General features: G+C 39.7%; 1 protein-coding gene across 5 annotated transcripts in view; it reads left to right on the top strand.

Annotated features, from left to right (window-relative positions):
• The window catches only part of GRIN2A (glutamate ionotropic receptor NMDA type subunit 2A), a 163,163-nt gene that overhangs the window by 36,804 nt on the left and 102,772 nt on the right, over window positions 1-23,587 (top strand). Inside the window, exon 1 of one of the 5 annotated variants that reach the window (XM_038150722.1) lies at window positions 9-238. The exons of the other annotated variants lie outside the window; for them this stretch is intronic. Within the exon in view, the coding sequence (XP_038006650.1) occupies window positions 224-238 (15 nt within the window). The 5' untranslated portion in view covers window positions 9-223. Of the gene's footprint in view, window positions 1-8; window positions 239-23,587 lie in introns of those variants that run through there. 5 annotated transcript variants of the gene reach the window in all.

Below are 23,587 nucleotides of genomic sequence, written 5' to 3'. Positions count from 1 at the left end.
GTAGGTGCAGCCAGGAGCTGCTCCCCTCCCTCTGCTCAGGCTGAACTCCATGTCTGGGGCTCTGGAATGGTTCCTGAAAGCTGGGCATGCTGCAGTCCCTGGCCCTTGCTTTGTAGGGAAACAGTGAAGAAGGCAGAATGAAATGTTACTGGAGATTGTGTGAGTGTGTAAAAATCTCTGTGTGTATATACACACCCATGATAAAAAAAAGCATGACTTTGACATGACACCGACAAATGTGAGTATTATGTATTTGGAATTTCCCACTATGAGTCTGGCAGATTTACAGGGGGAATATCTAAGTCAACCTGAGGCAGAAAAATCAAGAGCAGTGAGTTTCCGGCTCAGTGGAGCATATTTCACCTCCTCCCCAAGGGGAAATACAGAACATTTCCTTATAATTCAGGTGTGTAAATGAGAAGCACTCCGGGTGCATTATATCAGTCTTTTCTCGTGGCTGCAGCTTACTTACAGAATCATTTTTACAGCAGTGGTATTTAATCTGTGGTTATTCTTCTTATAAAATTAATTTGGTAGTTCTGGTTAATTTACATCTGATTTAGATGTTAAATAAGTTTGGTCATAGTTTGGTCATTTACATAGTTTGTACATACATTGTAGCAGTGTGACCATCAGTGTATAAAAGATATTTTTGGAAAAGATTATATTATCTGTAAGTGTATTGTCTCTTTTTTCAGACTTCTGCACTGTTCCCTTAAATTAATGAAGATGCATAATTTATGAGATAACAAAATATTGTTGATGCTTATATTTCTAAAGAATCCTGTAAGGTACTTAAAAAGTGAGTTTTGATCCAAGCTGAAATGACAGCACTGTCCTACCCTTTTATTCATTAGATACTTTGAGGAAATAGCCTTTGACATATACATCTCAGAACAAATGTCTTTTACTCTGTTATTGACAGGCTAACAGCCCTGTATAAATCAGTGTTTGCTGCAGTTCAGCTCTTAGCCTAATTTGCTCTAATAATAAGGTGCCCATGGGCTGAGGTTGCTGTGCTGGGACTGATTCCTCGTTCTGGTCTCTTAATATGGCTTTCATCAGTTGCAGTTTCATTATTTCAATACTGTTGCACCATTAACCAGGGAACATTCATGGACATGCAGATGGGTATTGGAAGAATTTCTTGGATCAGTGAAACAAAATCTCAGAATATGTTGGAAGGAACCTCGAGAGGTCACCTGGCCCAAACCCCAGGCTCAGGCAGGGTCCCCTAGACCAGGCTGCCCAGGACTGTGTCCAAACAGTTCCTGAATATCCCTGAGGATGGAGGCTCCACAGCCCCCCTGGGTGACCTGTGCCACTGCTCGGGCACCCTCACAGTGAAGAAGTGATCCCTGGCATTCAGAGGGAGCTTCCCGTGGTTCAGTTTGTGCCCTTCTCTTCTGATCCTGTCACTGGGCACCACTGAAAGGAGGCTGGCACCCTCTTCTCTGCATCCTCCCTTCAGGAGCAGCTAAGAGTGACAGACAGTGAGGAATGAAAGTGGAAGGACAGAGGAAGCTGTACCACTTGCAGCTAATTCAGAATTGCTGCGGGAAAGTGGTCAGCATTTCAGGTGAAAAACATTGCCTGCCTTGAGGTGTTTATCTGGATTTGTCTTTGTGGTTGGTACAGATGGCAACACCTTCCTTAGATTTTAACGGAAGAGCTGAGTGTATTTTTATATTTGTGCTATTCTGTTTATATGGAGATTATGATATGGGAATGATCAAGTGTTACAGTTGTCCTGGTTTTCTTGTCTGAGCGTTTTCAAGGATGATGGGCTCTCCATGAGAGACAGCACAACAAAACGAGGATTAAAATATGGTGAGTGCTGCAAATCTGCATAAAAGAAAAATAATTCAGCTGCCTGGAATAAGGCAGTTTGCATTCACTTCCTACTCTTGCCTGAGAAAAGATTTTTTCTCCCTTTGCCTTTAAAACAGAAGTTTTCTTTGAAAATGGTTTTATATAAACCAGAACTGCAAGTGCAGTCAACTGCAGGTGACTTTGAGCAAGATTTTTGAGTTCTGGGGATATTTGCTTATTTGTGTATTTAATTTTGAAGGTTTTTTTAATACATTTTTTCCTTTTGAATTTTGAAGAACCTAAAACTTTCCTTAAGTTCAGAGTGCAAGACAAAAGTTAGATGTGACTTTTGTACAGTGATATAAGCTGAGATTTATTTGCTTATCTTGTGCCAAAAAGTACAGAATTGCTGTACCACAGAAGAAGAGTTAATATTTTAAATATTTAGACTCTAGAACATGAAATTAGGAAGGCAGAAAAACATGTGCAAGACTATCTGCTAAATCTGATATTTTACTAATAACTTAATCTAAGTATATTTTAAATAGTAATCTTACAAGGACTGGATAAGTTTTGGATGAAGATGAAATAATCTCTGAGGGGGAAAAAATCCCAACAAATGAACAGCTTTTTAAAAGTAGCTTGGATTTTCAAATTCCACTAGGTCAGCTTATTATTCCAGTAGGCTCTGCAGGATATGCCATGTAAAGATAATCTGCATATAAGTGAGTATTTGTTTACAGAAACAGTAAAGAAAACTCTGCTTCCTTTGTTTTACTCCATGAAGACCCTGAAACCCCTTTCTAGCATGGCACAAAAAAGCTCCAGTTTAGCTTCTGAACTTCCTTTCCCTCCCTCCTCGTGTAAAAGCTGATGTGGAAATTTCCTAAACTGTAAAAAATCATGGACTCTGGATATACCTAATAAAATGTTAATTTGGAAGGTGTGAAGATGTAAATGTTTAAATAATTACAACCCCAAGCTGAACTCTAAATTTTTTGAAACAAGGGCAGAGTATAATGGGAACTCAGTGACTGCAGTTTGTTAGTGTACTTGATTACTGAAGCACAAAGAAAATCCAATAATCTACTGGAATCTAATTCAGTGTTGCAAAGTTCTATTAGTTGCTAGTTTGACTATGATTGCAGTGAAATTAATAGTGGAAGATTAACATTATCTTCTTTTCACTGTTTATGTTTAGAAATGCTTTTTTGTCTTCTCATTGCTGAATATATTGCTTGAAATAATTTTTCACTGAGTAGCCAGTACTGTTTTCTCCTGATAGAAGGTTGTATTTTACAGCTTTGATAATGATCTGAAAACACTCAGAGAAGCTCCATTTGGTTCTGCAGTATAGTCATGAAACACACTGAGATACAAAAAGCAGTTAATCAAATTTTAGTTCCCCCTTGGCCTTTCTATTATCTACAGAAGTATAAATGTGCTTCTTCAATATAGTCATCATAATTTAATTTCTTTAGCCATTTAGGTGATTTTCTGTTCTTTAAGTGTCTATTTTTGTCTGACACTTCTACCAGTGTTTTGAAATGGCAGACAGTTTTATAGGTGAAATCTTAGTGGTGGCTCACAGAGATCGTCTTGATTTGTGCCAAGTCTATAAAAGTGGCACAAAATGATAATGGCTTTCTCCTACCTTTGGTACATTCTTTTATAGCTGGTTGAAAAACAGAAAGCTGCTTAAGTAAGAACTTTTCTCTGACTGTAATTAATATTCAGATAGTTCATTTTTTTATCCTTTCAATGATAGTTTTCTGCTGGGCCACTGTTTAAAATGGCTTGCACTTGCTTACTGTGACAATCCTGTTGCCCATTGAATTGCTCCAAGTTTTATGTTGTAATCTCACTGCTGGGTTGGCCTGGAGCTGTTGTCCAGCCTCTGGTGCTCTGTTCCTGTCTTCCAGATCTACAGCCAGGAGCCCTGATTTGTGCAAAGGTAACGCTTGGGATGATACTGTTGGCTTTGGAGCTAATGTTAAACAGCTAGTAAAATAGTCCAATTTTCCAAAAGCCAGACTTTAATCTTTACATAGTGTTGAGAAAATAAGAGTTTCATTGCACAGCTGTTGGCATGATAATCAATGTGAACACTGGAGTCCTATACTGCAAACAAAAGGCACATCTGTTCTCTCTGTGGAACATTTTAACATTTCTCACTGACCATTCAGTAGGCTTATCTCTGTCTTATTGGCCAAAAAATATAATGAAGTCTATGAAAATACTTTAGTGGCATAAATCTGAACAACCATTTACTTGAACAAGGCCACCTTCTAGCCCATGAGCTACGTTGAAGCTTTTGTGACTGGGAATGCATCAAAAGGTCTTTGGTCAGAGATAAAGGTTAAAAAAATGCTCCATTCTAAAAAATTCACTTAGAGTCCTTAAAACAGGCAAGAAAATGATGAGACACCTTACTAAACTCACTATAAAAATATTCCTTTTTTGTTAAGGCTAGTGTAGAGCTTGTCCTAGCACTGAAAAAACACATGTGAATGCACATTTCAGACATAGTGTAGGATTTGCTTTTGTCACAGGCTGCAGGAATATTGGCTGATATAAATCCACAGCTGACAGAAGTCAGATCTCTGAATGGTCTTCCAGGACATTATCCAACATGAGAACTCAATAATCAGCTGTCAAAAACCCTCCCAGTTCTGATAACTCAAAAAGTTTGCTATTCATTTTAGAGAATTTATGTAAGTCTGTTTCCCAGGGTTGGTATTCCCATGATTCTGCAGTGTTCTCATTTAACTTACAAGTTTGCAACCTGCCAAAGATTAATCTCTCTGCACCAAAGGTAGCAACATCTGCCACTACTTATGTCAAGAACTGGGAGAGACTTCCAAGTGTAGAGATGTAATAGTTTTTGTTACAGAAAGGACAACCATCACCCATACACAAGCACATACACTGGGGCATATGCAGCCAGTTGTGCAGGAGGGATGGAGGCTCCATTTGTGAAGACACCATTTCCAAAGCACTTGACAATGCAATTTTGCTAATCTTTAAGCCATCTCTTGGAATTAAAACATTTAACCTCTAAAACTGCTTCCATGTGGAGTAATCTCAGAGGTTTACCTAATTGTTCACCAATGTTAGTCATTATGTTCATCTTTAAAGATAAGTAAAAGGACACAAATTATTCTGAAGGAGATGCAGATTTTCTACCATCCATTTCTTCTGAAAACTTCTTACTTTTTCAAAACTTTCTCTCAGAGCTTTGGTCTTATCGAAGAGAATTCTGGTGGGAAGTATTTTCCTCTTCCAGATGTATCCATTGATACCTAATTTTTGAAGTGTTATTCTTCTTTATGGTACCTGGGCAAGCCATTCCAATTTACATGACAAAGGAATACAACTGTTGTGTGCCTAAAACACCCGCCACAAATTGAAGAATTCTGGGTGCTCCTAGTGAGAGGTTGAATCATACATTTATCATACATTCATACAGTACAGCTTTTAGAGAAATCTCTGACCCTTCCAGAGAGATGTTGCTGCAGTGTCTCCTGACAAGGCAGGAGTCTGGTTCAAGATGTTTGCAGCTTTAGGAAATCCAGTAACACTTCAAGTAATGATAAATGAAATATGATATATAAAATATGACATGGAATCAATTCCAATTTGTATTTCAGTTCGAAGATCAGCACAGAGGCAGCAGGGTCCCACAAGTTAAATGTGGTCCACGGTGAGAGGCATGGGAGATGTGATCCTTTTAGTGGTCCTTTCAGTGTGAATATGAACGTGCTTTCTATTGGAGAATGCATCTTTTCAGACACATTGGTGGCTCACAGTAACCTTGTTTATAAACCCTGGATGATGGGCCATATGCTCTATGTGCTGTGTTGGTCATCCACACAAAAACTCTGTGCAGAAGGGCATTTGCACAACACTTGACTGCTGATTGAGAAAAAGAAACATCAGAGTGGAAGGGTTATCTCTGCTTCTGCCATGTGCCAGCCTTGTGACTCGTGTGCTGGACAGGCCTGAGGCTGGGGGGCTTCAAGAGGCTTGGGGGTCACAGGTTCTTGTAACAGTGGCTGCTCATTCCTCTGTGCAGTGAAAAGGAGGGACCAGGATTCTTTCTCAAGTCTGTCAGACAGCAGGCAGCTGTCACTGTAAGCAGACAAGCCTTTTTTGGAAGACTTGGGCTGCTTTCTGGTTTTGCTTTTTTTTTTTTTTTCCAGTGACACTGCTCTTTCCACCCCTTGTCCATTATGCCTTTGAGTGTCCAGTACAGCTTGAGTTCTAAGTAATCACAAATCAAAGGCTTAGCAGTTGATTAGAAGACAAAAAAGGGAGATGTTTAAGACAGAAGGGTTTTGCAGATCTTAAGCCTGGTTCAGCAATTCAGTGATACAATTTCTTTATTTTAAGGCTGAAGAGTAGGGACAGACATATCTCATTTTGAACCTCTTTCCTGCCTGGGCAGTAGAGGTGGGTGGTTAAGCCTCATCCCCAGTTCGAACTTGTGGAGCTCTGCCACTGTGTTAATACTCACTGCACGCTCTCAGGGATGAAATATGAAAACATTTTGATGGTACTTAGGAACAGGACACAGCAATAAAATTTGCTTTCTACTGTGCTGTCTTACTGTTGTCTCCTGAGCAGCATATGCCAGTGCTTTGCTTGTTTGCTTCATCACTGCCTGTGTGTCGGGCAAACAGGTTGTCACAGGTAAATCTGCAGATGGTTTTGATCCAATTTGTCTGATTTGTAGGTTCCTTGTGACTTCCTGCTTCTCCCTGAACTGTGAGACATAGCAATATTGGAGCCACATGAAAACACTGTGTGGCTCATTTTCAACTAAATTACCCCGAGCATGTAATTATAGCAATTAGTAAAGCTCCCTCTGTCTTTCAGCATTCTCCAGAAAACACCCTCCTCCTGCAAGTTGAGTAAAATGCCCCAGGTCAGTAGCTACACAGACAAGTCATTTGAGAATTGCCTTGATGTGACCAGGATAGGGTTTACTGTGTGTAATAAAACAAAATATCAGCTTGGCAAAAGATGTGTAATGATGTTGTTGTTTGGGATTTGGAACTGGTAAAAACTGAATTGTCTCTTTTACAGTTTTTGTAGCTACCTTTTTGCAGTGTCCTCATCAGTTTCAGTAGTGGGGGAGATCATAAACACCATAGGAGAGCATTCAGGATGTTACTGAAAATATCTTTGAAGATAGCATAATTCCAAGGATATGGTTACTTGTCTTACATGTCTACTTCATGCTTTGAAATATAAACTTTTTTTTGTTTGGCTTTTCTTTTATTGGTAGTTTTTGTGGTGTGGTTTTTTTTTTTTTTGGTTTTTGTTTGCTTGGTTTCGTTCATTTAAAAAAAATAGATTTAATTTCATTTATCTGCAAAAGCAGAACACTTGAAATTATTAAAAACACAAACCACTGGGGTTTAAATTCTGTAAGGAAACAAAATTTATGTTTAAGGCTGATACCATATTCTGGTGGGATCCTTCTTCCTTGCTGGCTTAGCTGACAGTCCACATGGCTGTGTCAGAGTTCAGTACCATTGAGAGTTGGCTTGATTTAGCATTTTGGAGGAAAAGACCATTCTGTGCCCCAGGAAATATCTGTCCAGCACTGTGGAGAAAACTGAGATCACCAGAAAATGCAGCCATTTAAATTCAGTTCAAGACCTGGGTTATTTTCAACATCACATCTATCATGGCTTGGTTTAACTGTTGTGTTGCTTTAAACTCTCTTGGACCAAGTCTTTCAGCTGTGAGTTTTGTGGAGGGCTGGTGAAGACAGCGCTCCATGGCATTCTGTGGTGGGAATAGAGTATAAGATATGTGGAAAAAGCAGCTTTACTAGAGTTGCAGCCAGGCCAATTATCCAAGATCAGAAACAGACTTGACTCACAGATGTAACCAATAAAGAAGAACAGTCCTATAAGACAGGGAGAACTGGGACCTAGAGCCAGTTGCTGTCTGGGCTTTGAAGAAGAAGGAGCAGTGTTGAGAAGAACTACCCGTGAGAAATCACCGAGAAGGTATGGGATGGGATGTTTGCAATAAGATAACAGCACTTTTACATTGAGAATGCAACAGCATTCTCCCAGAGTAAATCAGAGATTTGGGAGTGTTGCAAGAGGTTACTGGATGGAGAATTGGTGACTGCCTCCCATATTTCTATCCTGCCTGTATATATATATATATATATATATATATATATAACTTCAAAGAGATTTCAAGCAGAGTTTAGTACTGCAGCAGATTTCTTGCAGACTCTTGGCTTTCCTTGTGTCTTTGCATGAGATGCTAGGGAGTGGGCAATTCTCCTCAGCAGGATATTTATATAGATGCGAGCTCTTGCGGCATGAACGCTCGCATGTATTGCTTCCTTCTTTTTATAGACTGCTGATCTGAAATAGAAGTGACTGGCAAAGAGAAATGTCTTCAGGCACTTGAGCATCTAAACAGAATACAAAATAGTCCTTAATATATATTTACCTACCTAAACAACAAACCTCTTTCACGAGTCCTCTCTGAGGCTCAAGTGGAATTGTTACTGAGTCTCACTGGTTTTCTCTCTCCAGATTTTATTTATCATATCACCTTTCCTTACGAGTTTTCTCAGGATGACCATTGCACAGCACAGTTCTTTTAGAATAGCCAGTATGTCAAGAAGTGCAATCTGTAATGTAATCTGCCAAGCAGTGTGCCATCCTCTGCACCTGGTGTTTTTTACAAATCTCACCTTTTGAACTCAAGCTTGTAACAGAAATGTGCTGGTCTCTGAAGGTGCAGAGGTTCACCTCCCTCAGTGGGAGCAGAGGGATGGTCACTGTAGTGCACTTGCCACATGAAATATGGTATGGAATGTGAGCATGTGGTTTTCCTGCAGGGGGTTCTTTGTGTAGCTTAAAGACCCAGAACAGGCTATCAAGCAGGAAATAGAAGGAGCTACCCAGGTTAAAAACAAAACCCAGTTTGTTCAGCAGGTAGGAAAAAGCTTGCCATGCTCTATCTACTAAAAAAAAAAAAAAAAAAAAAAGGTGAGCAAGGAATGTAATAAATCAAAGTTTGTAGTTTGCAGAATTCTGTGAATGTGGAACAAGCTTTTCTTCAGCACTGCACTTGCTCCATATTTGCTCCTATTCTGAACTGCAGGCCTGAACCTGTTTTTTTTTTTTAGTTATCAGTTTTTTTGTGTGCTTGATTACCAGTCCTCTGAGTGTCTTGTGTATCCATAAGTACTGTTTTTATTCCTCATACCCTGTGCATGATTTGATGTACATGGAATCTTTATCTGTCCTAAAGTCCAGGATAGGATTGTGCATGCAGAAACTTCACAGGTAAGGGATAAATTAATGCTAATTATTGAATTTATAATGTAGTTTGGAAATATTCTTGTTTTTGTTTTTTTTGACAAATGAACCTATGTCTAAAACTTTCTTCTTCTTCTTCTCTTTGCCCTTGCTCCATGGTTTCTCTTTTCTCCAAAGAGAAAGAAGTCACATATTTAAAGAGTTTTCTCCTGACCTTTCCAGCTTAGCTTCTGAGCAACTCTGTGTTTTGATGTGTTTATTCAACCACATCTCTAAACAGCCTTATGACTTAGAAGAAATATATTGTCTAATTACATCTGTGAGCCACAGGCAATTGAGAATAATTATTTGGGGACATAACTGGCCAAAATATTTTATAAGCATCCCTTATCTCTTGTGCTAAGTCTCACTACAGCAAGCTAGAATCTAAATGTTGTAAATAAGTCATTAAAACAATGAAATTCCTGACATTTATAAAAGATAACTCAGTTTGCATCTGCTTTTGCAGCAAAGCTTGTCTTGCTGAACTGGTTGCATCACATGTCCAAGGCACACACAGTTTCCTTGCCGCACTAAGTATGAACAACATCTTTCCAAGCCATTTTCCTTTCTGCTTTGACACTGGTCTCTGAGGTAGCTGTCCCCAGAGCTGCAGGGGAGGCCCCTCCTGTGCTGAGGGCAGCAGCAGAATTGCCTTTTCCCACCTGCCAGAGGGCAAACCCAGGCTGTGGTTTGCCCTCCAGGCTGCAGGACACACTGCTGACTCCTGGGGAACCTACTGCCCCAGCACCCCCAGACCCCTTTTCCTGGGAGCTTTTAGTTGTCCAGGTTCTGTGAAACCATGTGGGGAATGTCTGAGTGCTCTGCTGAGAGCTCTCTCCTCCTCTGCCCAGGCATGGCCACTCACCCTGGCTGTCAGTGGAGCTTTGCTTGCCTGTGGATTGTTCCTTGACCTTGGATGAGAATTGTGCCTGTGCTGTCACCATCAATAGCTGTGAGGGGGTGCACACAACCTTTTCATCAGCCAACTTGACCACAGGCAGATGCTTCTTCAATGCAGACCTTAGTGACCTCAGCAGGTCTCTGTCGTTTTGAATTCTGTTCACAGTGGTTGTTTTGGTCTGTTTTAAGGTCCTCTGCACCAAAATAATAATAGGATCAAACTACTCAGCAGCTGCAGTGTACTTGTGTTATCTAGATAGATGAGAACTGCACAGAGAGCTGTGCAAAGTGTGCATGGAATCTAATAGAAGTAATTATCAAGAGATTCTTGGTCCAAAGCCACCATAATTATTATTAACTTCTCACTATCAGGAGTTAAGCTGTGTATATTGTGCTGAGGAGGTGGATTTTTTTGTTTTTCTAACAGGAACTTAATAAGAACAAGAGTTAGTTCTTAATGTTGTCATCGCCTACTTTGCCAAGTCCTCTGGCTTTGTAACATGCATATCAGCCATTGAAAAAAATAAATTAAAAAAAAGTTATGCCAGGGCCAGTTGTAGTCTGGTAAGGATCTATCTGTGGCAAAATACAACTAAAATATTTGATTCAGTAAAGAATTCTTTATGTAGCTGGTCACTTCTATTGTTGCTGTCCCCTTGGAAAGAGTTTCTGTTCTGAAATGAGGGTTTCCGTGTAGGGCTGCAGCAAGGTTTTCCTGTTCAGGATAATGATATAACAAACCACTAGTGGAATGATGCTGTTGGGTTTTTTAATGCAAATTTGCTGGTGTGATCTCTGTGAGAAGATCAAAACTAATCATGCTGTGTTTGATAAGCTGCAAATGTAGTGAACAGTCAAAACTGTATGTTTTCTTACTTCAAAAAAACCCCTGTTGCTATTATAAATATAATTGACTGTGTTTTGAGACTCCAGATCTCTAAGATCAAGTCTTCAGGATAACACAGAGGTTTTGCTCAATTTTGTCACCTGACAGAGATAAGAGAGACCTTTCTGTTGATGCATCAGTTTGCGTGTGCAGGGCAAAATGAATATCCACAATTAGGCCTACTGTACATTGGGTTTTCAGTGTATTTTTTTAATACATAGATCTTGCTGGAATTGAAGACTCTGGGATATTTGCCCAGGCCACCTGGGAATTCTTGGTATATCCACTGAAACATGCAGATGACCTGTTCCTGTACAATAAATAATCATGTTTTGATGTGTTAGATTTCTTGTCCTGGTGGGTAGCCTGTATAACACGTGTAAAAGTTTGTCAGGGAAATTCTAGAATACCCTATGCTTTTCACATTCAAGAGCTACTGTAGAAAGGCCAGTGGGTATTATCTCTTTTTGCTGAACTGGGAGATGACAGTTTCATTTCAAAGCTTGTTTTTCTTCCTGTTGGTAGTTAATTCTCACATTGTCTGAAACACATTAAAGATCGGTTCAAACAACAGCACAGATAAAAATGCAGAAGAATGATTATAGAAACTACATATGCTACACAAATGTATGGTGTATAAACGTTATGTAAAGAAAGATATTAAATATTTTATTTTAAAGGAGTTCACACGACGGTGAAATGTTCAAAGTTTCTTAAAAGTCAACATGTAAAGTGAGCTGGTTTTTTATTCAGTAAGCCATTGTTGGGAAGCATACCCATAGCTATTAATTATATAGCAGTTCTAGTAACCTTGAAAGTTCTGTGTAATGTTTTTCTTAGTTTTTTCTTTTCTTTTCTTTTTTAAAATTTTTGATGGGGGGAGGCTTTTCTTTCTCCTTATGACAGAAAGATAGAGAACACGGTTATCTCAGAAAAAAATAAGTTATTAGACAAGCATGATCAGAGATGAGGGAACACCCAAGGGACAGCTTCACAAGCCTTTGCTCAGTCAGCCATGCAATGAAATGCAACCTTGTGGAAGTAAAGGCACCCGAGAGGCACAGGCAAGGCATGGCCCAAAGTCCACAGCCTCTAAGTCTTCTGTAGGTGCAGCTTCATGCTAAAATACTTTAAAATTACTCTAGATGCAAACTGTGATTTGTTGATGAATTTGCCAAAGCACATATATTCTGCTTGAAATCAAATGCATTTTTATTACAGCACAAAGATGAAAGTATATGCAATTAAGATTGAGTTTCATTGCTCTGGCAAATGAAAGCAGGGAAGGACTGGTCACTAGTCTGAGCTTGCTAGCCCTTAACACCTTACAGGGATCACTGTATAATGTAAAAAATTAAACCATTTCTAACAGAAGATGTCCCATTTGATTTGGTATTTCCTTTATTTCTTGAAATTAATTTTAAGTAACATATAAGGAGTTGCAGACAAGATCAAGTAATTTTTTTTAGTGTACCACACAAACCCCCTCAAACTATTTTCTCATTAGAAAGCCTATTTATATTGCAGCTATTTAAATAAATGGCATTGATAGCATCTACCAGGAAAATGATTTGTTGAAACTTGGCTGGATTCTTGCAAGTGTATTTTTATATTCTTTGGGGAAGTGGGCAATGTGACTGTGACAGGGACTTGGAGGAGTGGTGGTTCAGTGAGTGCTGGTGGGATCAGCGTGAGGCAAGTGTTTAAAAGATCCTGGGGATGGAAAGGCTGTTTGCTCACTGTGTTTTCCGTGGGAAGTGATCCTACAGTGTGCCAGTGTTGTGGGACCTTTGGGGGAGCTGCAAAAGAGTGGGAAGGATTTGGCCTTACTGAAGGGGTGGGCAGTGATCCCACAGTCCGGAGCAGAACTGAGACGCATCCAGCTCCAGGAGAGGCTTCATCAGTGAAAGTCCATCATCCTGCAGCCATTGGTTATGACTGAGCAATTATAGGAGTTTCACTCTGGATGTCACACTGAATCCAGCGGTCAGCCTCAAATGGCAGTAAGTAGCCAGCTTCCCGCTGAAACGGGCTGGAGGTTGCCCAGGGAGCTCCAGAGGCTGCTCTGCACCTGGCACCCCACGCATGCCCAGGGAACGGAGCGCCTCGTGATGCTGAATGCTCACCTCATTGTGCACTGGGGCATTAGCCATGTCTGTGCAGACTTTATCTCTGCAGGCAGATGGTAGTTCAGCAATGTCAGAGAACTCATTCTTTAATTGGTGCTGATCCTTAGCCTCCTGAAAAAATGAGCCTTTAAAATTATTTTTTAAAAAAATAAGATGCAGGTTTTCACTACCTGCTTGAAATGTCCTGGGCTGTTTGACACTATTTATTTCCATATAGGTTTGGAACTTTGGGAAGGTTTAATAATTTTATTTGCATTTTGTAATGTCTTCTATTCCTGTATCCTGCATTGACTAGTGCTCCCAAAAACTAGCTGGAAATACAACTAATGCTTGGGAAGTGGATCAGAAGTAGCATTCAGTCAGACATAGATATCCATAACTGTTGGGTGGCTTTGCTCCAGAGTTCCAGCAAAGAGATCTGCTTTTGCAGCTTCTTTCACAATTGCAGACTGATATACAGATGGAGCAAGATGATTTCACTTCGTGTCGCAATGCTGTTGGTAACTATTTAAATTCCTGTGCTCTAAGCCTTTTAAAGGTTAAGAAAGATTGCACATGTGTGGAGGAGTCCGTGTTTGCTCTGAGGATGAGCTGCCAAAGGGCATCCTATGCTGTAAAATTCAACCAATGAATATAAGGATGGCTGCCTGACTCTTGCAGTGGTTTGTATAGTTAGGGCTATCATTTTGTTGTTCCATTGTAGTTGGAGAAGATAAGAAAAGGGCAATGTTGCTTCTCATTGAGCTGATTACATAAAATAGTTCTTCAATTTTCATTAGATAGTTCCTCAATAGTTCAATAGTTTCCCAATTTTCATTAGGCTTTCATTAGGTGTTCTCATTTTTAACATTTGTGCAGGGAAGCAAGGAAAAGTTGAGTGAATGCCACCAACAAAGGTGGGGTCAATTTTTACTGAGAGATTTCCTCTAGCAATGTCTGTTGTATGTCTAATGTTTGGTTAAAGAATTAGCAGCCATACCTTTTTCAAACAAACACCTGCCCCTTTGATCCATGTCATGTCGGTATGTCAGTTGAAAAGTTTTGGCAGCTTTTCTTCTTACATAATTTTTTAGACAGGTACTTGCTGCCTACAAGAACTTGCGGGTGAAAACCTTCTAATTAAAGCGTCTTCTCTGTGCTGGTAATTTCAGAGCTGTCCTAGCCAATTCTGCTTTCAACAGATTTTGTATTTTCAGGCTCAAGATAGGCTGCCTAAATCTTTGGCTCGTAGATAACTGTCATCTTAAAAATAAAACTTAAGTATTTGAAATTCATATGAAGCTAGAATAGAAACAGCTTCTCCCCAAACTATGATTTGTACAAAACTTCATAGATAAAATTAAAGCAAATGCGTGTTTGCTCGTTTGAGCCTCTGACATGTTTCCCACATGGTGCCTGGTGCGTGCTCAAGGGAGAACATTTTCTGTGCTCCACTGTGGCTTGTGCTCTAACATCCTTCTATCTCATGGTACAGCAGGAGTGAAGGGGCATGGGCTGGAAATGGAGGTTGAAAGGGACTTTATCTTGTATTTCTTGTTTCATGTTTTCTGTAAAAGATGGGCAAGTTGTTAAAATCTGTTCAGCGCTTGGTCAGTGTTGTGGTAAAGCAGAGATACAGCCCTGTGTGCCAGCTGGGTTGGTGTTTGTTTACCTGCACCATGCTCTGCAGAAGCACCTTTCACACAGGCCTGGGTATGTGGTGCTGCAGCCAAATGGTAGAGAAAGTCACCTGATATACATTGTAAGTTTTATTTTTGTTAGAAACAGTGGGCAGATATCAATGTCCAGTGGCTCAACGTGTGTGACAGCAGCATTACATCTGTGTGTGTGTACCTCAGGTCCCCGACCTACGCCAAGGTCTCCTTGTTGTACAAAAGTGACTGGAATATTGCTGCCCAGTGGCTGAAATTTGTGAATTACTGAGCATGAGCTTTGAAACGATATAGCTGTTAATGTCACCCTTTTTGTTGTCAGGTTCTACTTTTGACTGTCATTTTCTGGAAATGCTGGCCACTGAGAGGGCAAGTGTGTGCCTGTAAAACCACTGCCTGCCTGCTGGGTTCACTTATATTGTGCATTGTAGGGGCTCTGCCAACATTTCCATGAACTCTTTCAGCTTCTGAGCTACATGTGCTCCCTGCAGCACCCTGCTGACTTGCCTCTTGGAATGGATTGATGTGGAAAATCAGGGGCATTGCTGTGTAGGCAGTTAAACTGAGAGGTACGTTTGCAAGTGATGCTCACTATTAGCTGTCAGCTCATTGTCTGCTTAAGATGCCACTCAGCAGGGGAATATGAACTTGCTGCTATTACAAAATCCAGTATTGGGTGAGGAGTGGGCATGGTGCCCAGAACTCAGATGAAATTTTTGGCAGATCCTGCATGATCCTGTGACCAAGCATCACGATGACCATGTTACATCTTGAATACGAGAGTCCCTCGTGGTGGCAGTGCAGAGGTGGCTGCTCTGGGAAGCTCTGTGAGGAGGGTCAGGAGCTGGAAAAGGCAGGGCCCTTTTTTGGAGGGATCCCCTGGGCAGGTGTAGCTGTTGGGGGACAGGACAGAATCAGGAGTGCTGCTGGGGCTGCAGGAGCTGTGGAAACAGCCTGGGCAGCACCAAAGTCCTGTGGCTGTGTTCTCCCAGCAGCATTCCAAAATGTTTTATTGCAAAGGCTTCATTTTCTTTCCTGGTTTGTGACCTGTTCTGGCAATGTGCACAGCTTGAATGGCCAAATACACATTATCAGGAATTTCAGACAGAAGAAAATGAGCCCTTTTCTGCATTCAGTTACCATTTCTGTAATGATTGGCAAGGTGTTGGAGCAGGGCCAGCTCTCTCTGCCAGAACAAACAACATTTCTGGGGCTGTGGAGCTACCCTGGTACTGTGTATTTAGTTAAGGGTTTAGCACTGGAAACGCATGAACAATTAAGACTTCATTTCCTAAATGGGGTGCATTTTGTGATTACAGAAGAGAACACTGGTTGGGATTTAGTGTATTTGGGGCTGAAAAATGGTCTTACATTGTGAAATCTGCTGTTTACAGTAGAGCTGACTGAAGACAAGAAAAAGCAAAGTTTTCCCCATAACTGTAGTTTCAAGAGTGAGATTTATCTATATCAAAGGAAGTTGCCTGATTTTGTAGCAAATGTAATTCAAAACATGCTTTCAAATTATAAAGTTTATTGCCTCTGTTGTAGAGATCACTTTATCTACTTTCATTTGAATTTATATACTATTTTTTGTCATACTCTTAACTTAGGTTTCTCTATGTAGAGATTTCCTTACACCTTCTAAAATTGATCATTATGACATCAAGCAATCAGAGTGGCAGACAAAATAAAAAATGTTACAGTTTAAGATGGAATGCATTTATCGCAATGAATTATTTGTTTTAGTCATATCTTTGCTTACTTTTGTGGAGAAACAAAAGAAAGGTGACAATTATTCTGAATATACTGACGGCTTTTTAGTTTTGTTTCAGCTGTTCATGTGCAAATCTTTCACTGTTCTTTCTCGATTTTTGTATTCCCTGTAAAGTGCTGAAGGGAATGGTGCACTACTACTGCAGGTGACATTAGCCACAGCAATGTGAGCAGATGTGTCTCAGAAATTGTTTGGAAATCATTGTTATCCCCTGGCCGTTCCCCCTGCCTCCTCCCATGGACTATAACTCTGTTTGGAACTGCTGCAAAGAGGAACTGAGGTGGAGAAGGTTTGGTTTCCAAGCAGTTTATCATGCAAAATCTCAAGGTCTTTATCTGACAGTGTGAAATCCTTCAGCTCTGGAGCAGTGCTCTGTAGATGGCAGCATTGATAGGCCTGACTTCCTCTGCTCTCCAGTGCAGAGCAAGGAGGGGGTAACTGCAGGCGTGTTCTCTGCTTCTGTACACAAATATAGAAGTAGCTCTTGGTATTTTACTTACATAATAAATTGAGGTTGCTTCAAAGTCCAGGGACTTAGGGCTCAGTTCCAGGCTCTACGAGTGTGGATAGATGTTTTTTGATAATTTGCACTTTCTCTTTTAGTGGGACACACTTTTTTTAAAACCTCTGCTCATTAAGTTTTATTTGTGAGACTGGAATCAGGTGTTAACTAGATCAGTTATCAGTTCTCTTATCTGGTCAGATAGATAATATTTTGTGGCTTAAATTCCTTATATTTAAGCCATATAAGCCATATTCCCTAAATGCCCTAGATACTACATGATCACAGGCATCACTATTGCTCTGTGTGCTGCTGAATTACTTTATCCATGGTGTCTCCTGGCATTGACACATCCTTTTGTTTTTGGGTTTGTGTTTTTTTTTTTTTTTTGTTTTGTTTTTTTTTTTTGTAAGCAACAGTGAAACTCATTCTAAATGCCTGGACCTTCAAGATGCTGTTCCCCTGCTTTGAGTAGGATATTTGTCCTTGCAACAGAGCAAATAAGATTTACTAGGAAAAGAGAATTCTTACTTAGTAATGTAGAATAATAACTCAGAAGCCTCAAATGATGTACTTTTAAACGATAGGTCCTTGCAGGAATTTTAGTTTTCTCACTCCTTGTTTGTCTGCCCGGAACCTTGGTTTCTATCTGTGCTGGTCCTTCAGAAAGCAGCCACAGGACTTTGTTAAGGGAAGGTCAGGTTTTAAAGGAACTTATAGCTTAAAATATGTTGACTGATTAAATAGATATTTACTTAAGAGATCCATGACACTGTAAGTTGCATGACATGGTGAGAAATCTTCTCTATATAAGTCTTATTAACCTTTTCATTTCTCTTGAAATCCATACTCGGGACTCTGCTTGGCTGTACTGTCAGCAGGGCATCCAGCATTTAGTGCAGGCAGTGATGAATGGTTCACTGCAGACTGCAGTCAGTCAGTTTTTGTGTCCTTTGTAAGAAACATTCTTGCATGGTATCTCCTGTTTCTGTCCATAGGGTAGGGAGCCATGGTTTGATGTTTTTGAGTCACCTGAGCGCCGCTATTTTCCTAGTATTATTTCTAAACTCAGTGGGGTCATCAAAAACTACAGCTGCTTCTGTTCTTTTGGATGTTTATACCTCCAAAAAGATGCACGCTTTATGCTGGAAAAAATTCAAATGATGAAAAGATGAAGCTAATTTTTTTTTCTAGTTTCAAGCTTCCAGTTTCACATCTGCTTCTAGTCACACAATTCTGTTTTCAAGGGAGGATCTTAATTATTGTGCATTGGCAGTTATACTTGCTCTGAAGTTCCAGAGTGAGAAGGCTAATGAAATAACACTTAATGGAGTTGAAGGTAGGAAAGTGCTCAGAGTTTTATAATTAAAAAATTGTCACTTGGCTGTGTGTGCATTTGTAATTAGTAAGATTGTTTTCCTAGGTTATTTCTGATTTTTGGTGCATGAATTAAGATGTGTAGGTCCTGATACCCAGCATTGTGGACAGTATGCAAATCCTAAACTGTAGCTGAAAGTTAATTACTGTCAGTTCTTGGGGTCTGCATCTGGCCTTTGGGTCAGTTTGAACATGACTGCATTTTGCTGAATACATTGCTTTTACCCACTGGAAAACAAAAATACTTCTGACCTTGCAGGGTACTGAGAATTAATTTGTGTGTATCAGTAAAATTGCTTTGAAACTCTAGAGAGAAGAGTCAAGAGATTGTCAGAAAATTGAGAAGTATTAATTGTTATTGACATATAAGCTATAATTCTTTAATCACTGATGAATATGCTTAGAGCCTGTGACTCCCTGAGTATGAAGTAAAAATGTACTTGGCTTGCTGGGATATTAACATGCTGAAGTCTGCTTATAACTTCATTTACAAGTGAGACAGCCCAGATATTTTATTCAATTAAGCACAATCTTGTTTTGATGGCTTTTCAATCAATGAGACAAAATAAAGATACGAAGGTAAAATCAATGGAGTAGCAGCTGCTGTGTCCCAGCACCACAGAATGGACTGAGCAGTGGGGATGTACACATTAAAAATGAAAAGCCTCTTCAGATATGTAGAAATCACTACTACAAAAGGTGTTAATGAACTTGTACTAAATAATAAAACAGGACTTAGGGTTCATCCTGGTACTGCTTTGATGCCTGCATGGGCTTTCTGACAGTAATTTTGAGGAAAGATTTAACTTAGAGTGACTTTTTTTTTTGGCAAATTAGATTTAACATGATTTGGTAAGTCATAATATCTTCCAGTTCAGAGCAGATATTGGATGGATACTTCATTTGCTGTTCCATTTCTATCAACTGCAATGAAGTCATATTATAGACTCTGCTTAGTTTCTGCTGTTAGTTTCTGCATTATGCAAACTACTAAAAAGCCATATGAATTAGGGAAGAACTTTTTATGCACAGTTGAAGTGACATAAATGCACAATCTAAAAATAAATGAACTTCAGTTGCCTTATTGTCATGTTAACTTTTAATCTTTACATGCTAAAGTCTGAAATGTTTTATTAATTGTAATAGGCCCCGGTTTTTGCTGGTCTGTGGTGTTCATTTTCCTGGCTTAGACAGCAAAGGTCTTTTTAGGTGATTCTATATATGCTGATGCAGAAATTCACATTCCTGGCCTTTTCCTCTAATGTTCCATTATAATTCAAGTAAATTTTTGAATATAAGTTGAGACCTGGATTTTTCAACCTAAAAATGAAGTAGCATCACTTGCTCGGCATCCTGGTATGCTGACCAGGTACAGAGGAGACAGCCACATGATGAGAAAACAGGCCATGTTTTCTCATCCAACTTTGTGCATTTTCCTGAAGTCTGACCTGCAAGGCCCTTTGCTAAAACTTCTGAGATACTGTACCTCTGGGACTATTGTTTTGCACTTTGAGTCTCCTCATGAGAACTGCTCAGCCCAAGGGATGAGGCACTTGGAAGCACATTGAGATCTTCAGAATTTTCCAGTGCAAAGTTCTGGTTTAATTGTCATCAACAAAAATGTTTTATGTTCTGTCCAATGGACTTGTGATTGCCTTCTTCTAAGACAGCTTTTATAGTGTGGCTGAAGTATTTTAAGTAAGATTGTAGGCCCTCTTAAAGCAAGTGTTGCTCCTTGTACATACCTTGCATGATTTTAAGGCAAAAGAAGAACCTGCTAATGTTAGCACAGCTAATTACTTTAATCAATTAGCATGGGATTTCCTAAAATAGAAAATTACATGAGCGTGATTAGTACTGCTTTCTTTAGGCACTGACAGCTTTCTGCCATTGTTTCCTCAGTGCTGGATTAGTGTTTTGCATGAAAATGAAGAGCTTCTCACTGTGGTGATGCTTGTGCTCTGTGGCGTAGGGAAGGTGTGGAGGCTGTGGGTCACCTGTGTTCCATGGGGCATCCTGGCTGCCACAGTTTGTCTGTCCTGAAATGGAATTTTATTATCTCTATTTTTTTTTCAAATTTCCTTTCTAATCTTTCTACTCTGACCACGTTTTACTTAAAGCTTGTTACTTGAAATATTTTACCATCCCAGTGGTTAAATGAACTGCAGTGGGCACCAAGTCCAGGAGGCATTACTCTAAGTGACAGACCATTAGAATTTGGATCTAGGTTTTTTACCACAATGCTCAGTCTTTTGAGTCACTACTTGATCTTGAAATATGGTTTAAAATAGCTATCAAATGAGGAACAAGACAGTAAATGTAGATATTTAAAGCTCCTTTGACATGGAGAAGAAAGGAAATTGGGGCTCTTCGAAGGCGTGTCACTCAGTGTGACACGTTTTCCTTGGCTGAGTGTGACACAGAAGGGCTGCTGAAGCCCCAGTGGCAGACTAGGATGTGAACACCATGACAGAAGAAAAGGCTTTGTCCACTTGTTTCTTGCTGTGTCTGAAAAAAAATTGGAAAATTATGGATTTTTACATTAGATAGGGAAATTGGTATGAGAGAAGCTAAATTTTCATCTGGGGTGGTAGCACTCTTTGCTACAGCACAAAGGAGGATTTTTATGACAGAAGGAGCTAGACATGGCCATTTCTCAGACTACACAGTTTCCCTTAATATAAAATGATGCATGAAAATGTTATATCCTGGTAATAGACTCTACTTCAATGTGAAATGTGTCATTGGAGCTCATTTTTATAGTGTTGCACTCTTTTTTTTGCAAGAAATCCCTTTGTAAAATCGCTCAGACTTCCATTAGTGCTTCTGAACCTTCTCTTCTGGAACCATTTTTGTCACACATTAGGCATGACTTTTGTGGGATGACAGAGATGAGATGTGGGATACCTTCACTTTTAAGTACATGCCATAACACACTGACTTGAGTTTAGATGCTGGATTTGATTTAAGCTGTTTTATATCCAGAGCACTGCTTACTGGCATCTGTGGGGAAAAAAACCCTGAAATAAGCTCTTTTCCATCTGAACAGCTTATTTAGGAGGGCAGGTGTAGAAACAGGCGATCCCCCAGCCAGGGAATAATGTGCATGGATTCCAATGAATTCAAAAAGCTGAACAATTGCTTTATTTAGCTATACTATAGTACACTAATACTATACTAAATTACATACTAAAGAGATACCATACTAAAGAAAAACCCGTGACTGTCTCCAGACAGTCATGACACATGTGGATCCAATTGGTGCAGGAATCAAAACAATCTTCACTAGTGTCCAATAAACAAATCACTTTGGGTAAACAATCTCCATAACACATTCCACGTGTGCCAAACAACAGGAGCAGTGAATAGCGATAAAAGTTGTTTTCTTTTCTTTTCTGAGCTTCTCACAGCCTTCCCCAGGAAAAATCCTTGGTAAAATTGTGCCTGCTGCCCTCTTCAAAGAGAGCTGTGGCCACAGGCAGGCATTGCTATGCTTATTCCACAGCACAGTAAGTTGAAGGATTTTGTGTGGGTTTCTATGAAGGTCTCAGTCTTTCATGTGTCCTTTAGAACAAATGCTCTAAAATTTACATCTTGAAAGGAAGGGATAGTTTAATGTGATGTAATACATTGATCATGGTGAATATTTTTTAGTTGTTAGTTGTTTTTCTTTTTCTGTGACAGCAGTAATGCCCCCTTATGGGCTGTCACAGAGGCTGCTGAAGTTCATTTGGTTTAAAAGGTCTCATTTTCTTTCTCTTGCTTTGGCTACATGCTTAATAGCCAGACTCAACACTAAGACTCTTTAATTAGTTTGTCAGATTGGTGAAGTTCTCATTAGTCATAGCAGCGCAAAGAAATAGGTCAGGTTTTGCATGACCTGACAAATATTTTAATTATATCTTCATTAAAAGAGTTAAACTTCTGGTGGGTATTACCCAGTAGGAAATGGACAGTCGAGCTGATATGTGTCTTAGCTTGCAGATTGCATGGAGTAACTTGGAAAGAACAGAGGACCTCTGAGGATTGAAGGAGCTGAGGTTTTGATCTTGTTCTTGTTCTGGCCCCTCCCAGCACCACAGAGGTGATTTAGCCAGCCCGTGTAGTTTGGTGTGCTTGCAAAACCATGTTTGAACACACCAGTGGGAAGGAGATTGTGGCACAGTGGCTGGATTATGTTTTGCTGGTGACTCCAGACTCTCCAGTGAACAATTGCTCTACAGGGCAGGAGAACAAAACACTTCTTGGTGTCACTATTCGCCTTTCACATCAGTGAGTCCTGAAAAGACTCCTACTACAGAGCTGACGCTGCTGAATCACTTCCAATTAGAGCTGATATGATGTTAATTAGCCTGATGCTGCTTGGTAAGCTGTTTAGCACTTTTGTCTCACCTATAATATGTGCTAAGGGAACTGTGGCTTTCCTTTGAGTGAGCCAGTGAATGTCTGGAAGTAGGAGACTGCCTTGAGGGTCTTAGGAGAGAGGACTGATTTCAGAAGGGCAAGATTTCTCCTCCTTGGGAATTTTGCTTGTGAAGCCCTGTGATCCATAGCAAAATGATCCTTTGTTTATAATGTAAGTTGAAATTGTCAGTGAAATTGTTCACAAAACACTAATGTATTTACCTATGTGTTTAATCAAGAAAAAAAATGAATGTGGAACTCTGTGTGCGAAGCAGCTGAATTAATGATGTTTTCATTCCACATTTCCTGTGCTTTTAGCTATGTGAGTTCAATACAGCTTTAATTGCTATGTGTGTTTTGCATATATTCCTCCTTACAGAGATGGTGGGTATCTTAGAGTTGATGATGTTGTTATCTACTGAAGAAATGTCAAGTGATTGAATATTAAACCTTTATATGGAGCAGAGTTTTAAGGCAAATAAACTACCAAACACTAACAAGGTGTTCTTGTTCAACCTGGTAGTTGAACAAGGACACTTTATAGGTGATCTAACAATTTTAAAGTGCTATTGTGTGGCCTAAACAAAATCATAAGATTACTCCGGAGTGCCCCTGCTCATTCACATGTGTTCACCTAGAATGAAGCTAGGAAAATAATCTCATACCATGTAAGCCTGCTGTCTGAATGTGGGCTGATACATTGACACACATTGCTTCAGTGAAAAACTTGAATTCCATCTGTGTCTATTAAAAATAAAAGTTCCCTTATCCTCATTTATAATTTAATGAATATACATTTTTATATTCT

Source organism: Motacilla alba, chromosome 14 (assembly GCF_015832195.1).
Source record: "Motacilla alba alba isolate MOTALB_02 chromosome 14, Motacilla_alba_V1.0_pri, whole genome shotgun sequence".
Lineage (NCBI taxonomy): Eukaryota > Metazoa > Chordata > Aves > Passeriformes > Motacillidae > Motacilla > Motacilla alba.
This window is presented reverse-complemented; position numbering and strand designations above follow the sequence as displayed.